The sequence below is a fragment of the Hippocampus guttulatus genome, chromosome 12 (genome assembly GCF_054856545.1).
Source record: "Hippocampus guttulatus isolate MCC_2025c chromosome 12, RoL_Hgut_1.0, whole genome shotgun sequence".
Classification (NCBI taxonomy): Eukaryota; Metazoa; Chordata; class Actinopteri; order Syngnathiformes; family Syngnathidae; genus Hippocampus; species Hippocampus guttulatus.
The window spans coordinates 20,897,426-20,910,202 of NC_141272.1; the positions used below are offsets into that span (position 1 = coordinate 20,897,426).

General features: G+C 36.7%; 1 protein-coding gene across 4 annotated transcripts in view; it reads right to left on the bottom strand.

Annotated features, from left to right (window-relative positions):
• bcas3 (BCAS3 microtubule associated cell migration factor) overlaps window positions 1-11,040 on the bottom strand; it is a 342,963-nt gene extending 331,923 nt beyond the window's left edge. For all 4 annotated transcript variants that reach the window (XM_086126139.1, XM_086126141.1, XM_086126140.1 and 1 more), the window contains exons 1-3: window positions 10,948-11,040; window positions 6,944-7,023; window positions 4,752-4,806 (exon numbers count right to left, since the gene is read on the bottom strand). In XM_086126139.1, coding sequence (XP_085982265.1) covers window positions 4,752-4,806; window positions 6,944-7,014 — 126 coding nt within the window. In that variant the 5' untranslated portion in view covers window positions 7,015-7,023; window positions 10,948-11,040. The remainder of the gene's footprint in view (window positions 1-4,751; window positions 4,807-6,943; window positions 7,024-10,947) is intronic.
• Between the last annotated feature and the right edge of the window lie 1,737 nt (window positions 11,041-12,777).

Sequence of the window (12,777 nt, forward strand, 5' to 3'; positions counted from 1 at the left end):
TTTGTGCTGAATGTGCAATATACATCGATATGTCCTAAGTCCATCCATCCCTCCGTTATCTGAAGTGCTTATCCTCACGAGGGTCACGGGTGTGCTGGAGCCTAACACAGTTGTCTTCGGGCAGCAGGCGGGGTACACCCTGAACTGGTTGCCAGACAATCGCAAGGCACACATAGACGAACAACCATTCATGCTCACAATCACACCTCGGGAAAATTTAGAAAGGAAAACATGCAAACTCCACACAGGAAGGCGGGGGCGGATTCAAGTCTATGACCTCTGAGCTGTTTGGTGGACGTGGTAGCCAGTCAACCACTGTGCCACATACATACAAAGTGTAATTAGGAGCTTAATGTTGAAGTTCTGCCAAGCGAAACCACAATTGGTGGTTTTGCTGTCTTTACAGTTGCTCGGACTCCCTTTATAATTCACTTTTGGGGGACAGGCCCAGCAATTGCTTATTTGCATCAAACGGGAACACTCAAAACAGATTCATTTCAACAAGGCTAGAAATGGAGTGTGAAAAGTATACTGTAGTTATTGATCCTTACGGTAATTTGAAATAAGCATGTTGCAGAAATTAAGAGGAGGAAAAAAGAAAGATGAAGATGGAATACATGGGTTCATGGAAATGCCTAAAAAAAATTAGTTCGCAAATAGCTCTTCCAGCCTTTTACTACCAGGGGAAAACAGACATTTTGAAGGACATAAAATATATGTAATTTGAATTGGCCAGTACAGATATGTTGTTGTATGAGTTGTGTTATTTAGTGAAGTAAAATTTATTTTTAACAGACCCGTAGTCATTTATACTTACCAGTATATTTTTCATCTAAAGTATTTAATTGTTCCACATTTTGAAACAAATGTTCAAAATGCCCTTGCTCTTGCAACAACAACAGGAAAATTTCAAAGGATTTTTCAAGATGATCATAGACTCAACAAACTCACGACTTGACACTTTTACCAGGTCAGTCCAAGAAATAAAAACCAGCATCAACTTTCCCCAAAAAGAGGTAGACGATATTAAAACAAGCCATTCGACCCCGAGAACAATTTGGACACGGACAATAACTTCTTCAAGAACAAACACAGTGTAACAAACTCTGACCATTACCTGGACGAACAATTCAACACTAATATAAAATTGGAAAATGCACTTTCAGTAATACACTTAAACAGTAGAAGTCTCGATAAAAACTACACAAAAATCAAAGAATACCTGACTAAATTCAATAAATTTAAAATAATTGCCAGAAAAGAAACTTGGCTTGACGATGATAAAACAAGTGAAATGGAAATAGAAGGATATGAAATGTTTGCAACTAATAGGGAAAACAAAAAAGGAGGGGGGTTGCAATATATGTAGACAAAGCACTTAAATGCAGTAAAATCGAGAGATTGACAAGCACAATAGAAAACCTAATGGAATGTGTAACTATTGAAATACATAATAAAAAGGCATCAAATATCATCATAAGTTGCATCTATAGGACACCAGGATCATTTAAGATATCCTTTATTTGTCCCACACTGAAAAATAAATCATGTCTTGACACATTCAATAAAAAACTAACAGATATGCTCAGCTACTACAACGATAAGAAAACACGAATGTGTGGTGACTTTTAACATTGACTTATTAAACCCAAATGGACACAAAAAAACAACTGACTTTATCAATACTATGTACAGCAACAGCCTTTTCCCAGTAATCCTGAAACCTAGTAGAATAACAGTTGACACGGCCACATTAATAGATAACATTAATAATATAAGTGACCATCTACCTGTCTTTGCAGTTTTTCATAATTATTTTGATAGAAAAACAAAGTCAACAACTCACATATCAGAAATAAGACTAAGAACCCAACGCTCCATCGATGCTTTTAAGCAAGACCAAGAAAAACAAAACTGGACTGAGGTCTACTCAAACGAAGACAGAAATACAGTGTTTGATGTATTTCAGTCTACCATAATCTCCCTATATGATAAACATTTTCCATTCCATTGCACTTAATTGAACGGTGTTTGTTTGTTTTTTCTTCTTTCTTCTTTCTGCCTACATTCTTGCTGCTGGAGGCTGTAAATTTCCCCAGTGTGGGACAAATAAAGGATATCTTATCTTATCTTATTAACTAAAGTCTCCAAAAAGTATAAAGACCCAAGTAAGCCATGGATAACGAAAGGCATCGAAAACGCATGTAAAAAGAAAAACAATGTATATAAATTGTTTATAAAATTGAGAACTGAAGAGGCAGAAAAAATATATAAGACCTATAAAAATAAACTAATAAATATTATAAGAACCAGTAAGAGAGACCATTATCGTGCACTATTAGAGCAGAATAAAAGTAGCACACAAGAAATATGGAAAATACTTAATCAAGTAATCAGAAATAGTCCTAAAAAAAGTGGATTATCCAGAGTATTTTATCACAGGCAAAAATACTATTATTGAAAAAAACTGCAGAAATAGCAATTGAATTTAATGAGTACTTTGTCAATATTGGCAGGAACCTAGCAAAACAAATTCCTGATCGAACAAACTTATTTGAAATAGAAAACTCCTCCACGATGTTCCTAACTGCTGTAAAACAAGAAGTATCAAATATTGTAAGAACTTTTAAAAATAAAAAGTCAATTGATTGCTTTAATATTGATATGACAATAATAAAACAAATTATATAATTTTTAGTGCGACCTTTACGCACATGTGCAACCTGTCATTCAAAGCTGGTATCTTTCCATCAAAAATGAAAATTGCTAAAGTTATTCCAATTTATAAAAGTGGAGAAAGACATTTGTTTACAAATTATAGACCAATATCACTACTGCCACAATTCTCAAAAATATTAGAAAAACTTCTCGAGCAGACTTGATAGCTTTATACAAAAACATATGCTTTTAAGTGAGAATCAATATGGCTTCAGGGAAAAACCGACCACCTCAATGGCAGTTATGGAGTTTGTGGAAGCAATAGCCACTAATATAGACAACAAAGAATTTACTGTTGGGATTTTCCTAGATCTAAAAAAAAGCTTTTGACACAATAGATCACAGTATATTATTGAAAAAACTAGAAAGATATGGCATTAGAGGTGTAGCTTATAAATGGATAAAAAGTTATTGAGATAACATATCAGTACGTGCAGCTCAACATTAAAAAAATGAATCAACTGAAAATTACTCATGGAGTTCCTCAGGGGTCAGTGCTTGGTTCAAAACTATTCATCTTATATATAAATGATATCTGCAAGGTCTCAAAACAATTTAAATGTGTCCTATTTGCTGATGGTACAACTTTCTACTGTTCTGGAATAAATCTGAAACAGCTCCTGACAACCGTAGAAAACAAATTAAACAAATTAAAAAACTGGATCGACAGAAATAAATTGTCACTTAACTTGAAAAAAATCTAAGTTCGTTGTTTTTGGCACAAGACCAAAACACCAAGCTAAAATTATGGTAAACTCAATTGAGATAGAAAGACTGTATGAAACCAAGTTTCTCGGATTAGTAATAGACTCAAAACTATGTTGGAAGCCACATATCGATAACGTAAAAAGAAAGGATGTGCTAAATAAGAGATCTTTGTACACATTATACTCTTCATTATTATTACCATATATGACCTACTGTGTGGAAATATGGGGAAATGCCTGTAAAACAAACACACTCTCTATTCTTAAACTACAAAAAAAAGCAATCCGAATTATTAATAGATCAAAATATACGGAACCCACAAATCCACTATTTCTCAATTTAAACACGATGAAATTTTATGACCTGGTTGACTTTAAAATCACCCAATTAATGTACAAAGCACACAATAACCTGCTCTGCCAAAACATTCTTAAGTTTTTCGAAATTCGAGAAAGCTGATATTGATTGATTTAAGCGGCACCAAGTTATTCAAAAAATTCAAAACAAGAACAAACATCAAGCAAAGAAGTGTATCTGTCAAAGGTGTTAATCTGTGGAATAATTTTGAAACAGACCTGAAAATTAGTAAATCGCTTGCCGAGTTCAAAAACAAATTCAAAAAAATAGTACCAACAACCTACATCAATCAGAGTTAAGGTGATAAATTCTAAACATTAATTAAATATAATAATAAATCTGAATTAAGTTGACAAATAGAGAACGGTACTGCAATATCCATTATGAATACAAGAGAAAATTGACACAAGAGTGCCAGGGTGTGTATATTTAAAATCCCGATACAAACCAAAAGTTGTAAAAATATCACGGTTAAGGGTAAAAGCATGAGTCTTTTTGGAGACTTCTTCCTTCTTTCTTTCTTTTCTGATTGATATAAAAATGATCTATTTATATATAAACACATAACACGGAGTAGGACTAGATAAGTTCTTTACTTCTTCCTACTCCCTTGAACATAATAATTGTGTTGAATGATGACTGATTTCTCTTTCCTTTTACTATTTTACTTACCTTACTTTCTGTCCATTTATTACTGTATTTGTTTTTATGTTCAATAAACAAACAAAAATATATACTTAAGAACTTGAAATATTTTTTTCTTAAAAAGGTTTGATTATTTTTGCTCCAATATCATCACTATAGGAGTGGAATTTAAAAAAAATAGGATATTGTCACTTATAATGATATATTCTGCAAAAATATATTTTCTTCAAAAAAAATGTGTTATCATGACAGGCTTACATCTCCAATTGTTATCACATATCCTAACACCCAATAAGAGTTAATGAAGGACAGAGAACACTTACCTGAGGGACAACATCTTGCAAGAAAGTCACCACACTTTCCATGTAAGACTGCTCCCTGTGACAAAAAAACATCATTGTCATTGAAAATAGAAAATGGTTGAAGGCTTCTAAATACCAAGGTATTGGAGGAAAGGAATTGACTCGATGCACGCAGGACTTCCGCATTTGGTATAAGATGGCTTGCAGTTATGGCCTCCGCTGCCTCCCCTGCCTGCCCTGACCACACATCCCTGGCGTTTTCATGCCTACTGGAAGTTAACATGAAGAGTCCATGTGGAGAGTCATATACTGTACATGGGCGAGAAGGCATAGCACTCGTGCAGGGCACACCTGTTTTAGAGCCTTCTTGACTTCAACACACCTGATTCGAATGATCAGCTCATCAGCAAGTTCTGTAGAGGCCTAAAAAGATCATCCTCAATTGAATCAGGTGTGTTGGAGGAGGGAGGGATCGAAAACAGGCAGGATATGGCTCTCGAGGAACCGGAGTTCCCTACCCCTGCGACTAGTGGCTCCAGTGACTCTGCACGCACATATTAATTGCTGATACAGGCAGTTAGTGAACACTGATGTTCGTGTGGACCCCGTTTTTTTTGCCCTGTCGTTGCCTTGGCTGGTTTTTTTTGGGGTGGGGGGTTGTATTTTGTTTTTTTTATTTTTATTTTTTTCATCACTTATGGCAGAGGTAGGGAATTGATGCATCTAATCAGCAAGCTCTGTAAAAGCCTGAAACAGTCATGATCAATTGAATCAGGTGTGTTGGAGTACAGAGGGATCTAAAACAGGCAGGATATGGCTCTCAAAGAACCGAAGTTCCCTACCGCTGACTTATGGGCTACCATAGCTCATCTGATAACAGTTTGAAATGTAAATTTCAACTGACACCAAGTGGAAGTATTTTGTCTCCTTGTCCCAGTCATGTTTTTGTTGTTTTGGGTTTTTTTCCCCCCAAAACCTGTCGTGAAGAGAATGGTCGGCAAAGAGAACAACCAATTTCAAGAAAAACAGGAGATGGAATGTTTTTTTGTTGTTGTTGAATACAGGGGCACCCCAACATGTCTTCAATACACAAATGTTTCAGTGCTGAAGAAATCACACATCCTTACTCAACTAGATATGGTGAGGCGTCGGGCTGCTCAATTATGAAGAAAAGTATGAATCTGATCATTTTGGTAAGAATTTTAATCACGATTATTCAAACAATCTTTTTTTTTCGGGACAAAACAAGAAAATGTTAAAACTTGTCATAAATATAACAAATAAAATTCTTTGAAACACTCTAATTTTGTAATTTAAGTTCCTTTTAGACCAAATTAAATTTATAAAATTACTTATTTGAAAAAAAAGTGCAAATGTATAAATTCTAATAGGTTTTCCTTGTATAGACGAACAGTGCCTTGGTGTTAACTTGCTCAACATTTACATATTGCCATAGTACTGTTTAACATTTAAATAACTCAAGTCAACTCAACTCAACTGTATTTATAGAACACTTTGAAACAACCATCGCTGTATACAAAGTGCTGTACATGGAGCAAATAAATAAACAATTTCAACAGAGCTCTAAGTGCAAATTGGGTGGAGACTAGCAAGCTTTGAAAGAGGGACGTGGTGGAGGAACTCATGGGTGCATGCCTTAAAATAATTCAAAATTAGTATCAATCTTCGGGGGGGGGTTCTTCTTTTTTTATGAATATGCCAATTTTGTAGCTGTGGAGTGTAACAATTGAAAATGTAATTGGATTGTGATTAAATGCATAGCCCAAATGAGGAGTATGCAAAGTATCGGGAGATGAGAGAGTACTAGGTCACCAATCTTGTTCAGGTTCTGAACTGTTAATAATACAGATGGGCAAGATTGGATTAGTTGTACTTCTTTTAAATACTTGAACCCCTTTTTTTGTGGAATATTTGATGTGGCCCAGACTCTGTGAGACCCCCTGTATTTTAAGTGGCCCATATCCAATGGCACTGTTAACAAAACCAGAACACCTGAAACAACAGTGTCAACAGTGAGCAATACAAAACAAAAATAAATTACTAAAATATGACAAATATAATCTTACATAACATGTTATTTGTCAATGCTGCAATGATAAATGAGAGTGATACAGATAGAACAGCTATAGAATGTATCAAGCACAATGGATACAATGATTTCTGGTGCAAATAAAACAAAAAAATGTCCTTACGTTGCAGCTTGTGCTCTCACCACTGCCCCTCCAGCACAACGACTCAGTCTGCGAGGAGAATCTGAAGCCATTGTGCCTGTCTATTGTCAGGGTGAAAAAAAAAAAAAAACTCTTAGCTTATCACTGTCAAAGCCAGCAAGATGCCTTTAAATGTTTGTGAGGACAGATCACAGCTGCTTACGTACCGGTAACAGTATTTGACCCATTCCATGAAAACGCCATTTGCGTCCCGAAGAAATAATGATATTATAATTAGTGCTGTCAAGCGATTAAAAAAATTGTGAGACAAAAACAGTATAAAGGTTCATTATGATCTGTAATTAATTGATCTAATTAATCTATAATTTAATATCACCTAAAAGGTGCTGAGAAAAGCCCTATTTTCATTTTTAATTAATTACATCATTGAGGCAGATCAAAAGACAAAAAAATGTGGCATTATAAAGTCGTTCATTGTTTGTAAACAGACTTGAACAGATGCAGTCCTAACTTACTGCTGTAGTTGAGACTACTGAGGTCCCAAGTCCTACCTGCAACCTTTAGTTTCGACCACCAGGGTGAATATCACCGTTTTGTTTGTTTTTGTAAATCTCCAAATAATTACAAAATAAAATTAGAACATCAGGTCCATAAAAAGTGCTTAGGTTAACATATCAAAAACAGTAAGAACATTTTTTCTGAGCAATACAAGTACTCAACACTGAACTTGCTTCGGATAATAAAATATAAATAAGAGACCCTTAAATCACAGTGCTGTGAGTTAGCACTTCAGAAATAACACTGTTCATCATGAGAAAATAAAATGCTGAAATAAACATCAACCACTTCTTGTCGGCTACTGAGGACAGAGCAACGATGCTGACTTCATGCTTCGTACACGGGGTGTTCTTCTCGAGTTTGGTTTGGTGAAGAGCTTTGCTTGAGCTCGCTATATTGCTAATGCTTTCGGTGCTCACATTAGTTGTGGATCAGAGGCGATTGCTCTAAGACTGCAAGGGAAGCTCAGCTTCCCCTAAAATGTCAAAAAGTAAGTGATCAAATATACAGTATGTGTGTACATACAATTGTGTGGACAGGTCATTGACTAAATATGCGCTACAACGCGCTCAACTTTTGTTCCGAATCAGCTTCTTATTACTGGTTACGACGCGACTCACTTCTCATTCATTCCCGCAGCTTCACTGTGCTTTAAACTGTGTGGACGCTGAGCGTCTGCAGCGCGGACGCTGGGCATCTCGAGAGTTCTGAGTAAGTTGTCCCAATGCATTGAAACGAGACTAGTCATTGGATAAATGCTGGTTTTGTCCCGCCCGTCGGACGCTCAGCGTCTCTTGGAGTCTATGGACAGCGGGCGTGTATCGGCCCACCCGGACGCTGATCTTTTCTGCATGATGATTGGAGGATCTGTATGAGGCTGAATCTCTTTTTGATTGACAGCGAAATGAGCCAATCACCGATCTTTTGGTGTAGGCATCCGTGGGAGCATTTTTCAATTCTCATTCTGTTCTGAGTTGAACTGGAGACTTCTTGTAATCATCTTAGCGACACTCTCTTTGTTGAAAACGACTAGCAACAAATTCATCTTTTATTTCTGGTGGGTTTTATTGTACTGTAGTTGCTTGTGTTTGCAGACTGACTTATATCACCACAGGGTCACAGATCATTTTCTTGAAAAGGAACAGAGAGTAGAATTCACGTATAAATAAACGGACACATTTTATGATGTAGGCCGAAATTGAGCTTCCCCTCCTTGACATACCAGCATCTGCCACTACTGTGGATGCACTCACGACTGGGTGCTTTGCATTAATGTGGGAGGCTAAACTTGAGCTGCTTCGGTGGTCAGCAAACTCCTTCTTACAAATTAGGCACAGCACTCTACTTTTATCAATAGTGCTGTCAGGGCGTTTCTGAAAAGTAAATTTTTCATTCATTGTGCCGAGAACTCTCACATGCTCCTCCATTTTCACCTCTCCTCTCCTCACTGCTGCTTACTTAGCCCACCCAACTCTAATGGGAGCCGATTAGCTTATGCTAAACAAGCCCAAACATAATGACAGCCAATCAATGTCCGCTTCAGGCTGTGACTGACAGTTGTTTCCCCACCCTCAACTACTCGAACACAGGAAGCCAACACATGAAAAAGGATATTATAAAAAGGCAACCCACCTACAGAAACAAAAAAGTTAGAGACTAAAATTTAGATTAACACAATTAAAAAACATAATGCGCTAAATACGACTGTAATTAATTATACGCAATTAACGCGATAAATTGACACCTCTCATTATAATTTCATCCGGGTTATTTTGCGAACAAAATGAAATTTGAATAAGTAATTCCAATATATAATGTGGTAATACAGACCGATTTTTCTGTTGTCCCAATTCTCAAGAAAATGTTAATGCCAACTAAATACTATTTCACAGCACCAAACTATTTCACCAAAACTTTGCACAGTCATCGGGCCTGGTGAAAATTTCGATGTAAAAAAAAATTCTGGGTCTTTAAATCTTGTTTGACTTTCGTCTTAGATGATTCAAATATGCCAGGGCAAATAAAACACTGTTTTTTCGATTTGTTTTACACTGTTTATTTTGCCGTGTCTGGCAACTCGACACCTAGTATTATTTTGCCGCGAATTGCGCAAGAATTTCAAATACAAATTCTGCTCAGTTGGAAGTGTGCCCGATTGTGGTGTAGTGGTTCCAGCAGTCACACCGAATATGACGCTTTATTCCATCGTTTCACTCGTTCAAATACCAATCTGTAATATTTTATTTATTTATTTTAAACTTTGTTTACAATTTCTTGTTGCCAGTCAGGAGCTGTAAACAAGCTGTTTTGTTTCACGTGTTTCCAGAAGAAATCAACAGTTATGCAATTGAAAGAAGGGTAGCTTGTGAAACACAAAAATGAGTAGAGCCCCACAAAAATAGTGTTCAGACTAGGGTATGAATAAATAGGGGCTTAATAATAAAAACATATGTTAAATGAATCTAAAAAAAAATAGGTTAGTGTTAGAAATTAAGAAAAGTTCAAGAGTTGAAACTATTTTTTTTAAATAAAGTTAGGGTATGGTAAAGATTGGAATTACAAAACATTCTGGACTGAAATTGCCAAAATGGCCACAGCTGGAATGGGGAGCGAGTCATTGTGGAAGGCAGTTGAACAGTAACACGACAGCCTCCATATCAAAATAAGTTCTTCATGGCCAATGAATGTAATCACGGTAAATAGCCGATTCGCGGTTGGCCCAGAATTCCTCGCTCTGGCCACTGACCAATCAGAGCCGTTCACGAAAAAAAAATGCTTACAGAAAGTTGCCGGTCACGGCAAAATAATACCTGCCCTCAATTTATTCAACAACAAAGTATGTCAGGTGAAATCCAGAAAGACTGTGTATGTATCAGGTTAAGGAAATAGTTTTAAAACAATATTACAACCATTGATGCAATACGTCACAATTCCAGTGCACCAACAAATCTACTGATTCATTTGTGTTCGTGTTTTCTTTCCGCATGTATGTGTTCATGTTTCTGAAGATCGATTCGAGTGTCAACAGACTCGGTCTACCATGTGCCTGAAAACTTAGTTCCTTCAAAACAGAAACGCAATAATTTGCAGTTAGCCATCACACTGACCAAAGGTTTATGCAACCATATGAGCAACAGTGGGATTTGAAGCTACATAAACCCACGAACTAACCAGCTACTGTAAGAAGGCGAAATTAAAGAACACACCAAGAATGACATTTGGCTGTAATTACAAATACCGACGATATAATAAGATTACACCTAATGTCGAAAGTACACTGCTAAATGTTTTATAAATCTTTCAGGTTGACAGAAATTATCTCCGAGTTGAAATCACATCTGCATTTCTGGGCGTCTATTCACAAAAATACATCGTCTGTCTCAAATAATGCCTTTGAGAAGGAATCTTGAACAACAGTAGGCTAATAGCGATATATAATGCATTGTCTGTTGTTATAATTGTACTACCGTAGATCGATGCGACGTCTCCGAAAATGTAGGTTTTGGATTGCGGAGCTCTCCACCAAAAGAAATCCAAACAAAAACAGACTGGAGATGCGGAAGTGTGTTGTTCAATTGTAAGCCAATCAAATCACCCAACTATCTTTTACCCAATCGTCTTACGTCAAAGGCGGGCCCAAAAAAGATAGTTAGTCAATTAGAAACAAGATTGCTACCAATAACACGTTGTGTTATTGGTAACAATATTACAAACTGCTGTGAATGTTTTTTTTTTATCTTTATTGAACAAGTCAGAATACAATTCTCAGTAAACAGAAAACAAAACGAACATGTTATGAATACATACACATATTACAAACGTTTAAACAAAAAAAGAAGCCAGGGGATTTTGAGACAAAAATTTCAAATAAGGAGCATATAGCCAGAGTCTTAACAGCTTTCTTGTTTTTGGAATCCATAATAGAACTCATGTACTGCTTTGTTTCTGCTTCAAAAATGAAAAGAGGTTTTGAATTATTCCATCTGGATTTGTGGATATGGAACTTAGCGAGAATGATTATTAAATTTATAATGAAGGCTTGTTTAGTGGGCGGCCCGGTAGTCCAGTGGTTAGCACGTCGGCTTCACAGTGCAGAGGTACCGGGTTCGATTCCAGCTCCGGCCTCCCTGTGTGGAGTTTGCATGTTCTCCCCGGGCCTGCGTGGGTTTTCTCCAGGTGCTCCGGTTTCCTCCCACATTCCAAAAAACATGCATGGCAGGCTGATTGGACGCTCTAAATTGTCCCTAGGTGTGAGTGTGGGCGTGGATGGTTGTTCGTCTCTTTGTGCCCTGCGATTGGCTGGCAACTGATTCAGGGTGTCCCCTGCCTACTGCCCGAAGACGGCTGGGATAGGCTCCAGCACCCCCCGTGACCCTAGTGAGGATCAAGCGGTTCGGAAGTATTGGACTATAAAAAATTGGGCTTGTTTAGTGTTTTTTTCCTTACTTTTGTAGAACCCAAAGAGTACATTTTTCCAGTTTAGCATAAAGTCAGTCAATATGTTCAATGATAAATCTGGATACAACTTTCCAAAATGTGTTGGTATACTGGCATTGCCAGAACAAGTGAACCATTGTTTCAGGGTACATTCCACAAAATGAACAATCAACAGAGATGTCTTTCTTGAACCTAAGAAGATAATGCTTGGTGGGATAGTATTTATGTATCATTTTAAAAGAGATTTCCCTTACTTTATTAGTCAGGAGGTATTTGTATGGGAGAGACCAGATTTTTCCCCAGTGTAGATTATCAACAAAGCCAGACCAGTAGGTATTAATGTGTGGGATTGTTGAAATATCTTTTTGGTACAGGGATCGTATGTTACGGTTGTTATTTCTGACTGATGTTGACGTAAAACAGGATTTGCCGATAGCAGTCATTTTGGGGTCCAGGTTTGGTGTGGAGGTTGTTCTGTCCACCCCTTTCAAGAGGGTCAAGATTACAGAAGGAATAGCATCCATAACTGGAGCAAATTCTTTTGGGGTGACCGGTAGATTCGATTTCTTTAAAAAATCAGAGTAATTTAAAAGGAAACCTTGATTATTGATTAGTTGACTGACCAGGACTATTTTATTGTAGAACCAATTATGGAGAAATAATGATCTATTCTTGTATGTATATGTAATGATTATTCCAGATAAAGTATTTATGATGGGAAACATTATGTTTATATATTAAGGACCAGGCCAAAAGTATTTGTTTGTGGAAATTGGATAAAGCCAAGGGAATTTTTTTCTATTTTGTAGTCACATAAAAGTACAAAGTTAAGACCACCAAGTTGAGAAAATATATAGTTA